Source organism: Euprymna scolopes, chromosome 19 (genome assembly GCF_053919585.1).
Source record: "Euprymna scolopes isolate OS-2025 chromosome 19, ASM5391958v1, whole genome shotgun sequence".
Classification (NCBI taxonomy): Eukaryota; Metazoa; Mollusca; class Cephalopoda; order Sepiida; family Sepiolidae; genus Euprymna; species Euprymna scolopes.
Genome location: NC_136500.1, coordinates 106,478,045 through 106,496,968, shown reverse-complemented (window position 1 = coordinate 106,496,968; position 18,924 = coordinate 106,478,045). Strand labels below are relative to the sequence as shown.

The 18,924-nt window shown below is 30.1% G+C and overlaps 1 protein-coding gene across 9 annotated transcripts in view; it reads right to left on the bottom strand.

The window, feature by feature from the left end:
* Positions 1-18,924, bottom strand: part of LOC145239867 (AT-rich interactive domain-containing protein 3C-like) — a 420,808-nt gene that overhangs the window by 15,379 nt on the left and 386,505 nt on the right. For all 9 annotated transcript variants that reach the window (XM_080103441.1, XM_080103443.1, XM_080103444.1 and 6 more), the window contains 2 exons: positions 7,671-7,854; positions 1,328-1,536 (listed from right to left, as the gene is read on the bottom strand). In XM_080103441.1, the coding sequence (XP_079959567.1) occupies positions 1,328-1,536; positions 7,671-7,854 (393 nt within the window). The remainder of the gene's footprint in view (positions 1-1,327; positions 1,537-7,670; positions 7,855-18,924) is intronic.

Sequence of the window (18,924 nt, the reverse complement as noted above, 5' to 3'; positions counted from 1 at the left end):
AGAACGATTGAAGTATTGCTACTTATACTAGAAAACTTACTACTACAAGGGAATATAAAATTCCCATAATCTTTGCCCTCAAACAAATAATCACATACACACACTCATCTATATATATATATATATATATATATATATATATATATATATATAGATGAAGGATAGACTTCTGATCAGAAGGCTTCGGCTTATACTTATTTATAGAATAGGCTTCACATAACTTCAAAACGATTACAATACCATGTGGTAAACATAAAAATGCATTATTATCACGAGAATTGTCCAATTAATCATCATTTATTTAACCATATATTTTCTAATAATACTCTTAATTAAATGTAAATTAAATGTAACGCCGCTGTATTTTAAATGATATTTTCACACTTAATAATAATAATGGCCGACTGGATTTAAAGGGATGGCCGAGAACATTCAACGAATTTCAATAATGAAAACTGCCGAAATATTAAGGAATAAAACGAATACCTAGCAACAAGCACGTTATAATCAAGTAAACACGAGGTTAATCTAAATGTTTCTGCTCGGCTGTATGTTGCTTGCTTGTTTTTCCGTTCTGCACAGAATAGACCAAAAAGGAATGATTTGATTTTGCGTGTGGAAATCTGGAGCAAATGAATCTTCCTTAATGCGCTAACAAAAGTCTTTATACGAAACGTGATTTAAGTCATTTTAAATCCTTACACAATTATATAAATAAGTATGTGTGTGTGTGTGTGTGTGTGTGTGTGTGTGTGTGTGTGTGTGTGTGTGTGCAGGTGAGTTAGTAAAGTACACACTAAATCCATTTCTGTATTTAACATTTTACTTTTAAGTCAAAATGGTAAAAGATCTCACTTAAGTTTGATTTTTTTACAATTATATAGTGAAATGAATTGACTATATTAATTATATAGTTAAATGAATTGACTATATTAATTATATAGTGAAATGAATTGACTATATTAATTATATAGTGAAATGAATTGACTATATTAATTATATAGTGAAATGAATTGACTATATTAATTATATAGTTAAATGAATTGACTATATTAATTATATAGTTAAATGAATTGACTCGGGTCTATTTTCATTTTCATTTCCGGTGATTCTTTTATAAAATTAAAAAAAAAAACCTAACTACCGAAATAAATCCTTAGGTAACCGTATACTTTTGGGGTCTTCGACAGTTCTTCAGTCTGTGATTCTATTACACGTTTGAAAAGATAATAATCTTACTGCAATTTATAAATATATTGGTAGATGGTGCTTATTTTAAAGAAGTAGTAGTTGCTTCACACTTAATAAAAAATCGATTCTTTCTTACCTGGTGAATTAGCTCCTAATTTTCCATTTAGAAGATTTCCATTGAGGTGATGATGTGGATTGGGTAATAATGTGGGGCCTGGGGATAAGTCATACCCGTAACTCGGTCTCCGGCCTTCTCGGCGGTTTCCGTCGATCGCCGCCTGTAATTCCTGTGGGGAGCTCAACTTTAATTTTTCGCACTCGTATGGATAAAGATACTTCATGTACCTGAAATACAAATCAAACGATAATGAAACACGGCAACACATTTAAAAGCTTAGCAGTTTATTCACGTTAATTAATCTTCGAAGTAGTAATTCAAAGTAAACAGAAATTAGATAAATTTGCATAACTTTTGATACTTCTTCGCATTAAAGAGATGTTATATAAATGTATGCTTCTAATCGCGTTGAATAATTGCGCAAATTAAAATGATTAATAAAAAATAAACCCGAAACAATGGTCACTTCGACAGATTAGTAGTCCAACAAATCACCGTGAATACAAGTGGGATAATAAGATCCGGCTTCCTGAAAAGCCTCCACCTCTTTGGTCTATTAATGGCGCGCCACGCCTGAGATCATCGTGAATTGATTTGGCTCTAGGAGCGCATTCCCATAACTTTGAGCCTGCATTCCGCCCGCTACGCCAACAAAACATTCAATGAAACTTTCTGATGTTCCGCGGTTTAAAAGATGGTCGTGAACTTATATATTTAAATCATGTTTTTACAAATTTGGAATTATGTATTTATGCAATAAATAACCCCTATTATTTTAATAAAACATATTACCAATATAATTTTAGATTTGGCAATTATACGAAAATGTTTTATTCTTTGTTTTTAAAGAATTGATTTATTTTTTTATATTTGTCTTTGTCTCGTTTTTTTTTTATTATTTCATGTTTATTAATATATCATAATTTATATTATTTCATCAACTTGTTAGTATTAATCATAGTGTCCGTTTTTATGTCACAGTGAATATCTAAAATATTGTAACACTCTGCCAACTTAAAAGAATAGACCAAACATAATCAGCCGAATGTTAACAGCGTTAAACGTTATATCAAACTTAAGATAATAAATAGCAGGGCTATCGAAAAACACTTTTCACTTTTGTTGAAAGTATTTTCATATAAAGCACCACTACCGTGATTTTAGTGTGTAACAACCTTGATAAAGTCTTTACATCAATGCATTATTTTTTTCTTTCAAATTACATAACGAGCTGGTTGTTGTCTGCTGGGCATGGTTTATAGTCCTTTATTAAGAATATGATTATGGTCCAATCAAAATAACAACAAAAATAAATTTTCATAGATTCATTAAATAAGTGCGGGTATTAATATTTACTGGATACTAATTTAGTTCCATCTCGACGGTTACGGCTTTAACCTTCTCACCAAATAAACCAGATAGGGTGGATTAGAAAAGGGGAAAAATGTGCATTATTTAAATGCATATTAAGCTCAATAGCTATGAAAGAGTTAAGTAGTTTCGCTGTAAATGATAGTCTTCTAGAGATTGGTGTAAATATCTGCCCTCGTGAAACACAAGTTTGCAAGTTTTGCTATAATCGAGGCAATAAAAACTGCGAACATACAAAACAGTTCGCATATTTCGTGGGAGATTTGCGATTTTATAAAGTTTGGGGGCGCAAATATTTCGAGCTGACAATTTAAAGGCCCAGTCAACTGGCGTCAGACAGGAATTTTATATCAGGCAATGAAATTCTAGACAGCTTTGTTTTTATTAATACCCTCTGTCTCTCTCTTTCTCTCTTTCGTTTTCTTTGTATTTTCTAGTTTTCTGGCGCTCTACACATAAAGGTCATATTTAACTAATAAATATATACGCACACGCGCATATATATATATATATATATATATATATTTATATAATTATATATATATATAATTATATAAATGTAACCTTTATAGGTTGGAAGAATAAATACAATTGTGCATATCTATTATCAATATATATATATATATATATATATATATATATATATATATATATATATATATATAGCATAAAATAAATATGTGATAATTTATCGTCGTAATATTTTTCTGTCTCATGTTTTCCCTTATTTTCCTCTTGATAGCTCTCAGCAGATACACTCACGCGTTTTTTATATTTACCCACACACACACACACACACACACACACACATATATATATATATATGTGTGTGTGTGTGTATACGTTTATATAATGCATTTAAATAGATATATGCCTGCCATGTACGCATATATTTTGTCTATCTACACACACAAAAACTTGTACACATATGAATATGCAAACATACAAATATATTTATACGTATATCTATGTATATGTTCACATTTTATTTATTTCTATACACGCGAGCACATACACCTAGATACATTTACATTTTTATATATGTACGTTTTTGCATATGCTTGCTTTTGTGGTACTATGTGTGTGTGTGTGTGTGTGTGTGTGTGTGTGTGTGTGTGTGTGTGTGTGTGCGTGTACATAATTGTTTACTCTGCTTTCTTTTATCAATCGGCTTATCTGTATCGTACTGAATGACCAGCCTACTGATTTCTTGTTTTTTGGTTTCAACCTTTCTTCTCTGAACGACACACGACATAATTGATATTTACGTGCAAACTTTGTAGCTCATTTATCATTTTACACAACTCATCCAGACCGATGCCAGCTATGATATTTAGCCTCCAGTTACCTGCAAATATCCTTTTAAGTTCCACACGAATATAAGAAGAGATTTAAAATATATCTCTGTGAAATAGAAGCGACTACCCGATTGGCTCTCCACGGCAAATGTCGATTAGGCGTATTTGTTATTTTAATTACAATTTTGACTCCTACTTATTTATACAATAGGCTTCACATAACTTCAAGACGACTACAATACCATTTGGTAAAAATAAAAATGTATTATAAGAGATTTGTCCAATCATAATCTAATTATCAGCATTTATTTAACCATATATTTTCTTATTTTATTACTTTACAAGTGGCGGACGGATGTTTATTTAAATAGACATTCGGACAGATTAGTTGCGGGCACCGCTTCCGTGGTCAAGGGGTAGAACTGCCGACTGTCATCACGACGGTTCTAGGTTCGATCCTCGGCTTGGGATAGGTGCTAGTCTAGCGGCACTGATGAGTTGTTATACAACGAAACAGGACTGTATGTCGATGACTACAAATATATTTTATTTTCTTATAATACTATTAATTAAATGTGAATTGAATGTAACGTTGCAATATTTTAAATGGTAATTTCACACTTAATAATAATAATAATAATAATAATAATAATAATGGCCGACAGAGTGGTGGCAGAGAACATACAACGAATTTCAATGAAAACTGCAGAAATATTAAGGAAAACCCATGAATGTGGAGATTAACATCACACATAAACTACACAGAAACTGGATACAGAAACAACTACAGATGCAAAACACAAAATAACGTCACATGAAATCATAAAAACTGAAACTGTATAAATGAAAAAAAAAAAACTGCGCCCAGGTTTTTTTTGTGTGTCATCATAAACAAGCACCATACCAAATAATAAAAGTCAAGGAGGGGAGGAAGACCGACTAGAGAAAGCACTAGCCAGACCTCTGCTAGAGATGTGCAAAGAAGACTGGGACCTTGGGGAGGCTTATTAGCACCCAAATTCCAGTGAAGACCAATGGTCGTTGCCAACGAAAAATCAATGGTAAGCGAGTGTTGCGATAATATAAACTATTTTGCAAAGGTTATCGAAAGAGGTGAAGAGTACTGAAAATGTGGGGAGACTTGTTGTTACTCAGACTTTAGGGAACACTACAAGTTGTTCTCAAAGAACAATCTTTGAGAACTGTGTGAATATTCCTAGTGAGTGAATACTCCTAGTGAGTTAATAATAAATAAATAATGGGGAAATGTATAGGTAGGTATTTTGGAATTTTTTATGAAAATTCCCCAGGACATGGCATGAAGCTACTTGATGTAAAGCAAGCAAAAATATGATTATCACCAATACAGTAGATGTCTATTGGAATTAATCTAAAAAACAGCAAGGTAATTGGTTTAAGAAAACCAGTCAGCAGGAAAAGAGATCCACAAGTCTGTATTTCTTGAAAATAACTGTCTGTAATAAGAAGATTATTTAGAAGAAGGTAAAAAATGGAGGTAATTAGAAGAATGAGTCTAACGAGAAAACAAATTTTTAAATTGAGAATAAACCAGAAAATTCTTAAGAACACAGGCCATTTATAGAAAAAATTGTGACTAGCAACATCTTGTCTGTGCGAGAAAGAGAGCGAGGGTGGTTCAGAAAAGAAGAAAGGTTTAGGCCAATCAAATTATGTTTCTGCATCTTCTTAAGAACCCTCAAATAGGAAATGAGATTTACCAAATATACTCCATGCGTGGTCTGATAGCAGATTTGTATAGTTATTGTTTCAGGTGTAATATTAAAGTTTGGAGGAATAAAGCAAATCCATTTTACGAGAATCAGGCAGAGCAATGGATCTAATATACGTACTCCATTGAACATTGATGTAAAATAAGGATCAAGCAGTTTCACATTTGATTTCCTCTCGATAGCAACTCCACGCATGAAGATCTCAGGGCTGAATTGAATCCAACTACGATTTAAAGACACCAACTGAGAGTTTGCAGGAATAAACAAAAAAAATTCGTATCACAACCCGCAACCTAACCCAGTTCAGCTTCGAGATCAGCTGCATGTTATAACTGATCCGGGAAGCAATTTCAAGTGTAGGTATAATCATCACGCAATAACATGTATAAGTGAAAAATATGCAAATAACACTACATCATCTAAATGAATAGTAGAGTGTACAAATAACTATAAATAAACTATAAAAATTCGTATCACAACCCGCAACCTAACCCAGTTCAGCTTCGAGATCAGCTACATGTTATAACTGATCCGGGAAGCAATTTCAAGTGTAGGTATAATCATCACGCAATAACATGTATAAGTGAAAAATATGCAAATAACACTACATCATCTAAATGAATAGTAGAGTGTACAAATAACTATAAATTATGCTTAGAATGAAAGATGTTTAATCATAAACTTCAACATCCACATGAAGTTATTAAAAAAGCAAGAATTAATGGTGAAGTCAGAATCATAATCAAATACTCTTTGCATATATCTAAGCGCAGATTACGTAAAAACTAAATACAATTAATAGACATCCATAACTCTTTTTAAATTGTAGAATAAAAACCAGTAATTAGGTGGATAAATTAATACGTAACAATTTATATGTTCGTCACAAAATAAAATACAAAATATTAAAAGTAAATGATATATTAATGAGTGAATTATTAAAACCCACAGTATATAAAATGAATATAATACATAGAGTATGCAGATTAAACTACATGAATAAATATTCGTAGATAACTCATATCACTTCGCGAGAGTCTTGTATGAGAAAGTCCTGGTGAGGAAAAAAATGAAATTGCAATAAATTTTTCAAGGTTTGTGCCTTACAGACAAACACACACGCACACACATACACACATATATGTATATATTTGATGTAACACTTTTGTTTGATGAGGAGTATGTTCGATTTTACATGAAGCGCAGAATAACAAAAAGTAAACTTTTAAGTATGCCTCACATAGTCTTCACAGAGGCTCAATCACGATTGTCATAAAGGATATTTCTTAATTCTGACGAAATACTACACAATTGAAAAGGCATTTAGAAGAAAATTAAATGAATATAACAAACAGTGAAAAAGAAGAACAGATGACAATCAAAACGTGTAGAGAATATCTCGAAAAACGCTGAAATAAACATTGAAAGAGATAATTGCTGTATGAAAAACGAAACGCGAAAAAAGGAAAAAATCAAATGGGAATTAAAATTAATGTGAAAAAAAAAGAGACATAAAAGTTAGGAAATGCAGTGAAGCTAAGATAACTAAGAGATAATGAGTTACAATGAAAATATGAAAGCATATATATATATATATATATATATATATATATATATATATATATATATGTTTCTAACGTTAATCTATTAGTAATGGATATTCCTGCTCTTAACCTTTGATCCCAATATTAAAATTTTTCACATGTTTGTCAGGTTCTAAAACATAGTATATACATCGTATGTTCTATTTATTGAAGTTGTATGCGAAGATAAACTCAAGAATATTATTGAAAACCGTAAGAACTAATTGATCCCAGTCATCGGATTTACTATAAAATTTAACCCGGAAAGCAAAATGTTTTTAATATTTTGGTATAAGTTATTTGATATATTGCAAAAGCGTTGAAAATGTTTTCATAAATGTGAAGCTCGGTTACTTACTGTGTTCGCAATGTAAAGGCTGCGCTGGTAATAGATGAAGGCAAATTAAGACCTTTCGTTATTTCTCGCCATAACTTTTTATTTATAACTTCTACGAGTCCACCTTTGGAGACAACAAGTCGAAATAACTCGTACAGGTCAAGAGTCTGCTTGGCCATAATAGGGATGCGATTGACTGGAGTGCCTGTAAAGGAGAACAATAAGAAGAGGAATCAAATAGATGTAGTCAATAAATCAAAAGGTGGCAACGTAACAACACACGTTAAAACATGCAACAAAACAACCTTATTCTGTCATAAGATGACAAACTTCATTTACCCAATTATTTTTATTTCTACAGTTGCCTCTGGTAACCCGCCTAATACAATTTTTTAAATTTATTATTGGAATTTATCGTTGTCAATATGCGGCTTGTGATTCACTTGCTAATTTTTTTTCTCAAAATAGACACGTTCTCCTATTTTGAGTTCTATGTGTCATATACCTTTTGCAAAAAAAAAAACCCAAAAAACTGCCGACGTCATTTCATTTTTAAGTATATTGTGCACAATAACCATACTAATAAATGCGCCGTCTAGCGTCGAATGTTAGCAAAAGGGGTAGACAATTTCCATTCAAATCAAGTCAGGATTGATTCGACAAAATTTAGCCGAGACGCACAAGAACTACACACGTTAAATTTGCCAACTTTACTTCAGTAAGTGAGATGGGAACCTATCGCCATACTGACCTCTAAACATGTCAATTCTACTTATATTAATAGAATACTTAATATTATTATGAGTTTTTTAATGGAGAGTAGACAATGCATTGTGGATACGTTGTCGGCAGCTCCCGTAACTCTCGAATCTCCTAATGTGTCTCTCAGTCCCCGTTTAGAACAAGTGATTCTTCTGACAAAGGGAGAAGAAAAGGCTGAATTCTAGGTCGACAGTATTTCTGCGTGATCAGTCACCTGAGTTTCTATTTTTATCCTTGTAACGATGTCATTAATAAAGGCGCTGGAGGTAAACGTTTTTTTTTTTTTGGTGGGGGGGACGTTATCCGTGTGATAGTCAGGGACCCAGATCTTAAACTAACCACTAAGGAAGCCACCTTATTAGCAGGTGCAAATTACTGGGGTTGCTGTACTGGCATTTCTGAATGGATTCTGGACTATGCAGTAGCTTCTGTTGAGACTTCTCGATGCCATATTAGTGGGTAATTGTTACGGTTTTACCTTATTATGGTCTACAAAATATTTTCACTTCTTTGCCTTCCTTACTTTCCCTCTCTGCTCTGCTCCAACCAATCTGTCGACCTATTTCACGAATCCTAAAACTCCATCATTCAAAGAGTACTCGATTAAATCCAGAACTTCCAACATGGACCAAACTACAATTTCTCCTTTACCAACATCAGGCGACTACATTCCAACCTTCCAGAGGGTGAAATCAAATCACAAGAGAACAAACCAGACTTATTCTTCTTATGCGAAATTGGCATCGGGCCGACTATTTCCCTAGATGAATTCGTAATTAAAGGATATTTTAATTTAACATCCAAATCGACAAGAGAATATCCTATATTAACCTGTATATGTTTTCGGATTGCGCTTGGTCACACCACTGCGTTTATATTTTCTTTCTATCGCCCCCATAACAGCGAAGTTACCTCCAAGAGCATATTGGCCACATCCTATCGCTCATTCTTCGACTAACATTCATGTATGTGGAGACTTCAATGTTCACAATATGGAATGGTTAGCTCACTCAAACAAGACAGATGATGAGAGGAGGTTCTGTCACGATTTCTCCGTTGCTTATTACCTAACTCAGATAGTTCACGAACCCACCCGTGTGCCCGACAGCGATGATCAGTATGCAAATCTCCTAGACACTTTTATCTCAAATTACCCTGAGCAATGTTCATCTTCCGTTCTGCCCCCACTGGGATCTTCCGACAACTCAGTTGACTCCGTTAGATACAAACAAAATATAATAAGTTCTCCGACATACCTCTCCATCGTACAGTATATCGGTACTCTATGGCTGACTGGGATAGCTTTCGTACATTTATATCAGGTCTACCACTACGTTCCACGTTAAAAAGAACATGTCCTTCATAGTATAAGACCTGACGGAATTGTTAATTGGAGGTATAGTCCGCTTTATACCCTCCAAAAACTTCCAGCGAAAACCTAACAGCCAGCCGTGATTCTTTCCAGAATGTGTTGCTGCCATTGCGCACAGAAATCACTTTTCCATTGTTTCCATCGTAATAGATGTGCTGAGACTAAAGCCGCTTTCAGGACTGCCAGCAACTACTGTAAAAAAGTAAGAAAGAACGCGAGAGAGTTGTATCCTCAGTCTGTCAAGTCCAAAATAGCTGAGTAGATGCTTGGTTCTCACCAATATTGGCAAATAACAAAGAGGGTCCTAAATAGAAGTGTGGTATATCCCAACTATTATCAATGGACTTATGCAAGCAAGGCCGCCAACCCCGCGTATTTCCTATTGTGTCTGAAAACGCGCTATGTGCCATATAATTATCCGTGCATGATGTTGCCAAGCTAATCAGAAATCTCGATTCCAGTAAAGCAACTGGTCCTGACGGGATTCCTATTATAGTGCTCAAAAACCCTCAACTATAACTAGCTCCCATACTCACAAAGCTGTTTAAGCGTTGTTTTAAAGAGAAATGCTTCTCAACACTCTGGAAAACGTCATCAATTTGTCACGTATTTAAACATTCGGGTGATCAGCCATCTCCCACTCAATACAGACCTATCAATCTCCTGTGTACTATGAGTACGTTGCTGAAATCTGTGTTAAATAAAAAAGTAGTCAACCTGCTCAACAAAAATAACCTCCTCAGTGACATGCAATACGGTTTCCGTTCTGCAAGATCTACAGCAGATGTGCAAACAGTTATATCATAGGATTACCGAATCCTTCGACGGGGGCTTTCTTTTCTAGGGCAAATGGCCTTGACATATCAAAGGGGTTTGATAGAGTGTTGCATAAAGGTCTACTCCACAAAGTCTCCAGCTACGGTATAGATGAAAATGCATTTTCAATTATTAAACATTTATCTCTTATAGATTCATAAGAGTAGTGGTTGATGGGGAGAAATCAAAAGCTCACAATATTAATGTTGGGCCCAACTCTTCCTGCTCTGCATAAATGAACTCCCAAATCACATCCTAAGATCATTTGTAGACATTTATGTTGACGACCATCTATAGCAACACTTCAACGCCCATAAATGACCAAGTTCTTACTAATTCTCTCTCCTCTGATCTTTATCATGGGGTGCAATGAGGAAAGAGGTGGTTGGTTTATTTTTATGCACCTGAAACCAATTATTTATGTTTCTATTATTCCATCATCAACACTCTAATCCCGTCTGACATCAATCGATATGAATCGCTCTCGTCTTGGGGAGGCTCCATGTTTCAACATGCTTATAAGTCTGACCTTTACTCCTGATCTGAGATGAAACACGTACATCGAATCCGTTATCAAGGCTGCTGGAAAAATGGGTGGATCATCCTACCGTTCCAGAAGAAACCTCACTGCAGATGCGATTCTCTACCTATATAAGAGCTAGGTACGTCTAAGAATGGAGTACTGTTGCCACATCTGGGCAGGAGCTGCTATAAAGGACTTATCCCGCCTTGATAGAGTTCAAAATAGACTTCATTGCCTAGTAGGGAATGCCCTTTTCTCTTCCCTGCAAACTCTTTACCACAGAGGAGACGTTGCAAGCCTGTCTCTACTTTATCGTTATGTTCATAGCAAATGCTCGTCTGAGCTCTAATCTATGGTCCCCCTGTCCTGCCTTTCACGAAAAATACTCGTCTAGCTGAAACCACTATCAATAGTTTCCCCCTCTCTTTATCTGTGCCTAAACCTAAACGTACAAAGCTTTTTTTCTTAGAATTGACCGCCTGTAGAACCCTATTCCGATTTTTTGTTTTCCAACTAACTACAATATGGTTGTCTTCACGTCCAACATGAACAAATTCTTGATGAGCCATCACCTTAAATAAATCCAATTAATTAAATTTCCACTACTAATTATTACTACGTGTTCGCTTTGGCAACTGTACACTCATTACTCCTTATCCTTGGGTGGCTTCGAGCCTTGATAAGTCGTAACTATTTTAAAAAATAAATAAAAATAAATTGTTATATTTATATTTTCTCATGTAATTCTAAAAGTGTATATTAATATGCCGTCTTAAGTGTATTTATAATAGTTAATAGATCTACGTTACTCGCTCTATTTTATTTAATAATGTCCGTTAATTAGCTTAGAACACACAGTCTCTCTCCCTCTCTTTCTTTCTTTTTTTCTTTCTTTCTCTCTCTCTCTATCTCTCTCTCTCTCTTTCTCTCACACAAAAATATAATGCTAAATTCTATATTCCAAATTTCATGATGTTGACCATCTGATAATTTATTTTTAGTTGCGTTTATATTCACAATTGTTGACACCAACTGGTTCGTAGCGCAAAATTATTCACTGCATTATTATATCAATCAATTAATCTATTTTACCCTTAAACGGTCAGAAGAAATAGCAACTAGCAATCCATTAAAAGAAAATGCATTTTTGCATAATTACAAAATATGAAAATTGGAAGATAAGTTGAAATTACCTTTTATTTTATCTTTTATTACGTCATTTTGAATTTTCAAGTAAAGTTACTAAAATTTAAAGTTGCGTATTAATAAATTGTATTAATTTTGACATGCCCTAATAATACTATTCTACTTAGTATTTTATTAATTTATTATTTATGATTAATTTATATATATTTACTTAATTTATATTACTAATTGTTATACACACACACATATATATATATATATATATATATATATATATATATATAAAACATGTCTATTTAAGTAATTTTATACGGAACTAAATTACTAATTGTTATATATTTCAACTAATTATATTTATGTAATATAGAAAACATATGTATATATAATTATTTTATTTTATACGGGACTAATCACAAAATTATGTATTTTATTTCCGGTTATACTAATTGTTGATATTATCTTAGTTATATATGCATATATAATTACCTTTTATTAATATTTTAATTTATATTATTATCACATTAATTGTAATGTTTTTGTCATTTAATTATTTTTCATTTATCTTACTTAATTTTAATATAAAATTTCACCTTCTAATATTTTATCGTGATTTGTTTAAACACAAGTTAAAGGTCGATAATTTATAATTAAATGAGTCCTTTCCCTTTTATCAAAACTAGTTACGTTAAATAATTGTTTTATATTGAGAATAATATACTTGTTTAGGTTTATTGTTATTTTATTATATAATATTTATTTATTAATCCAATTTGTGCAATAGATTGATTATAATATTTATTTAAATTACATATTATTAAAATTTAAAGCATTTCAATTTAAATCAATATATATTTATGTGGTTTATTTATCAATAATCTTAAATTATAATATTCAAATCAACGATAAGTTGGTATATCTGTTCTTTATCCTTCCATAATAATATTCTATTTGCTCTAATTTACTGAATTCAAATACATCTAAATTTGAATTGTATAATAATGTATTGAAATTTGATAACATACTAAATTTATTTTATATTTTATCCGTAAATTTGAAAGGAGTAATGAATTATTTGATATTCTTTAAGCTATTTTTGTATTGATATTATTTAATTAATCTACATATATTTTAATTCAATCTATAATATATTGAATAATTAATTAGTATATTTTTATTTTATTTTAATTTATATTATTAATATTTATTTATTGATTATTAATTGATTTAATTATTATTGAGTATTAATAGATTTAATTTTAATTTTATCCTTTGCATATATATATATATATATATATATATATATATATATATATATATAACATCAGCTTGGTATTAAATTTATTTGCTTAATTATTACTATTTCGTTTTATTCATTTTTATATATCTATTTATTGTAATTTAAATATTTTGAATAACCTATTCAAAAATTAAATTTTATAATTTTTTTTACTATTTTATCCTTAAATTTTATATACAAATATTATTCAGTCATTTCCCAAACTAGTTAAATTGTTTAGTACAATCGTTTTATTTTGATTTTAATTTATTATTCTATATTGAATAAATTATTTTTATGTTTAAAAGTACACTAACAATATAATAATGTATTATTTCAATTAATTAAATGTTTGCTTAAAACAATATATGATGATTTAATTCTTATTTTGTTTTTATTATACTAATATTGTTAACCTTTTTATTATGACATAATATTATACTAGGATTGTTAATGTTTTTATTATGACATAATAGTATACTAGGGTTGTTAATGTTTTTTATTATGACATAATATTATACTAGGAGTGTTTATGTATTTATTATGACATAATATTATACTAGGATTGTTAATGTTTTATTATGACATAACATTATACTAGGAGTGTTAATCTTTTTATTATGACATAATATTATACTAGGATTGTTAATGTTTTTTTATGACATAATATTATACTAGGATTGTTAATGTTTTATTATGACATAATATTATACTAGGAGTGTTAATCTTTTTATTATGACATAATATTATACTAGGGCTGTTAATGTTTTATTATGACATAATATTATACTAGGATCGGTAATCTTTTTATTATGACATAATATTATACTAGGAGTGTTTATGTATATATTATGACATAATATTTTACAAGGATTGTTAATGTTTTTATTATGACATAATATTATACTAGGATTGTTAATCTTTTTATTATGACATAATATTATACTAGGATTGTTAATGTTTTTTTTATTTTGACATAATATTATACTAGGAGTGTTTATGTATTTATTATGACATAATATTATACTAGGATTGTTAATGTTTTATTATGACATAACATTATACTAGGAGTGTTAATCTTTTTATTATGACATAATATTATACTAGGATTGTTAATGTTTTTTATTATGACATAATATTATACTAGGATTGTTAATCTTTTTATTAGGACATAATATTATACTAGGATTGTTAATCTTTTTATTATGACATAATATTATACTAGGATTGTTAATCTTTTTATTATGACAATATTATACTAAAATTGTTAATGTTTTTATTATGACATAATATTATACTAGGATTGTTAATGGTTTTATTATAACATAATATTATACTAGGATTGTTAATCTTTTTATTATGACATAATATTATACTAAAATTGTTAATGTTTTTATTATGACATCATATTTTTTTAATATTTTTACTCTCCAATTTACCATTTTGTTTATTTTCAATTTGAATTTTTTATACAAACTTATATTTATCATGTTTAAATATTAAATATTAAATTAACAGTTACAATATTCCAAGTTCTTCACTTTCAATTCCGTGTGTTAATTTGATGACTTAATATATTTTAACGTTCAATTCCAAAATAAAATTATTAACATCTAACAAATGTCAAAATATTATAATACCTTATTCCATGTTAACATTTTTCCATGGATATATCTGAATATAACGAATGTTTTTATATCTATTCTTCTATTATCACATTTGGTTTATCTATTTGGGTCAACACATCAACCATATAATGCTTTCTTATTTCAACTAATCAAACGAGTATATAAATCTACACTTAATAATTTAATTCTACTTATACTTTTTATATTAAAAATTATCACTACAACACATCTAATCTTCTCATACTATCTCATGCACTTTTTATTTCATTTATAATTAAAACTTATTTTATTTGCAACTAATATTTAACATGTCCAAATATGGCAATTAGGCCAATTGTTAGAATATTTTAAGTTCCATGGCTTCTATACCATGTACTAATTCAACATTTACTTTGTTATTTAGATATAATTATAAAATACAATTATTGACTCTTAGGTGTCAGATTTTAATTTAATTCTACATAATATGAACTATATAATCATATTTCATTTTCTAATTATTTTTTAATGTTGATCTAATTTAAACTAGTGTTAATATTTGCTGTTATTATATTATTTCATTTCATTTATGTATTTGATTTATTGTGCACTTCCTAGTATTAAACATTTTAATTAGTATTACATTTTATTCTTTCTTATGTATGTATATATATATATATGTGTGTGTATATGAATGTATATATATATGTATATATATATATATATATATATATATATATATAAAGAGAGAGGGAGAGATGGAGGGGAGAGGAGAGAGAGAGACATCAAATCATTATCCAAGCCTATCTTGCTGAATACGCCAAATTATTCTTTTCTTTTTTTAATTTTCTCCTAATGTTTTATATTTGACGAGAATTTTTGTTTGGTTTCTGATGGTAAATTGGGTATTATTAAACCGAATGATCTTGTGTCAGCCATTTTTTCTCGAGTGCTTTCGACCCGTGATCGTCATTAAGAATAGCATTTTTGTGGTTATGTAAGAAGTGTTTTTAGATTGGTTTTATATAGACAATTTATATAATTTGATTTATTTTGATTTTATTTGGATTTTTATATCTTTGTTTACTTTCGGTCATTTATTTATTTTAAATTAGTTATGATGTGTTAAATAGTTTGAGAGATTATGTAGTACATATATATATATATATATATATATATATATATATATATATATATATATATATGCGTGTTTTTAGTTCTACTTTCTTATCGTCGGTTTTCACAGTCATGCCAAAAAATACTAAGAAAGAAATGAGTTTAATGGCATGTATCAGCAATTTTCTGTCACTGATTATAAATGTATGGTACAAACCTTGCAGCATTTGTCTATTTTAATAAGAATATGCAAAAAATATATATTTAAATGCGATTATTATAAAAATAACGTTTATAAAAAGTTAAAATAATATCGATTTCTGAGAAATAAATATTGTACTATGTAAAATATGTGGTCGTATTGTGTCCGTCATACAGTTTTTAGATCGTGTTATGTTTGTTTGTAAAAAACTGACGAAATGTAAGAGTTCGATAAAGAATCCAGAAGAGAAAAATGTAAAATATAAAATGATGCTGCTAAAATGTGAGTGCAAAACAAAGAAAAGAAAAAGGAGACATTAAAAATGGAATAATATGAGGTATTGCCTTTAATGCAAAAGAAAGTCAAAAATGTGTTAAGAAAAATTGGGATGAAAATAAAGGATTTTCTATTTTTACTTTCTAGATGAGACTCATGAAATATTCACTTTCTCACAAATTGTTTCCCGTTTGCTACATAAATCGTGAGCATTCTTTGAGACAACTTGTTAAGCACAAGATATCATCACTTTCATTTAATATATATATGTATATATATATGTATATACATATATGTATATATATATATGTATATATATATGTATATATATAAATGAGAAGGGAACAAGCCAGAATTATTTATATGTTCATCAACGATTCGTTTTTTTTTATTTCAAGACTTCTAAGGGATGATTGATTTGAAGAAATAGAATGCAAGTACACAATTAGAAAATATATTCGTCGCGTTTGTAGTGTAAAATGGATGGTTTAGTTCGTTTTTTTCCGAACGCAAAAATAGCCACACTCATTCAAAATGTGCATAGTGTTTACAGCATTGACTGATTTTTTTAACGCCATATAACCATCAGAATTTTAAAGATACAATGCCGTTGGTGGTTTTTAATGAATATATCCGTTAGAAGTAAAAATGTTAGATGTTTATATAAAACGCAATGCGAATTTCTTTGTTTTATTCATTTTTTGATTGATTTTTTTATTATATTATCGACATTATTTCCTGTGGTGGAAGTTAATTAACCTGTATGTGAAGTCAAGTTCTGTTCTTTTGATATACGTTACTGTTCAACTGTGATATATTGTAGAACCGAAACAGTTTTGATTAATATTGTAATAAGTGCTAATTTAAGAAGTCTTTAACTTCAGTTAATGAGTTTAGTTTGTTTTAAGTTACAATAATGATCATGTTTAACGATCTAGAAAATACTGCTTTCAGAGAATTTCTATTTCTTCTATTTCTTTTATGTTCATTAAGCCTCTACTTTATCCCTGTTTGCTTTCATCAATGTATATCCGATGACAATTATAGTATGGGACAGGATATATACCTGCATTCGAACGGGTTTACATTAAAAATGTTTTATTATTTTTAATATGGACTCCAAAACGACTGGGTCGATTTAAAACAAACATTACATAAAGGTATTTGATGTGTCTGGGAGTTTTCTGACTTAGGTTTCGTATCAGAATGCGTCTGATAAGTATCGAAACTCGATAATCGAAATAAATGTATTAAAAATAGACGTAAGATTTTTACCAATGTTAAAACTTGTACAGCCTTACATCACAAGTCCATTTGAGAAGTCTTTTAACCACACAAGCAGAAAGGCCCAGCCTATAAAATCAACTGTAGATTCATTTTTATAAGACAGGGATGCGTTCGAAATTAATGTTTCTTTAGCACAGTTGAACCATGATACTTGAACTTTACACGCTTAACTAAAATTAAAGGTATTGCGTATAAATACTTTCATAAAACCAACTGTTTGCTTTCTGGTGAGATAGGGACGCATTCAAAATGAATGTTTCTGTTCAGATCACAATTGAACTATAATACTTGACATTTGCATTGAAAACTTTACGTGAAGCAAATATTTATAAATAATTTTATAAAATCAGTAGTAACTTCTTTACAGTGCAATATAGACTACGGTGTATTGTGGACGAATTTACTGCGAAGAGGCATGTGAAGCTTTCTCCCGATGCAATGTGGCAGGAGTGTCCTAACTAGAGCAGGTAATAAATCGATTTGATTAAAGAACGGACGATTTCACCGATTCTGGTGACAATAAGAGTATTTGTTGATCCTCATTCAATCCTGGACAGTGTAATGTCTCCCTGCTAGTATATATATATATATATATATATATATATATATATATATATATATATGACAATCATTCCAAAATAAATGTCTCTAAGTTTTTAACTCAAAAAGTTAAAGAGCTCCGAAGGCAAAAGTAGTACCATTTAAATGAGGGACGTTTTGTACTTCAGAATTTATTGTTCTACATAGTTACTACTATTCTCAATGCACTTTTGCCAGGAATTCAATGACAGATTTCTGCTTCTGAAAAATTGTAAAATGTTTGTGTACAATATTACTATGGTTTTATTATATGTATTTTTTATAAAAGTTTTTCATGCTCTTTATGTAGTAT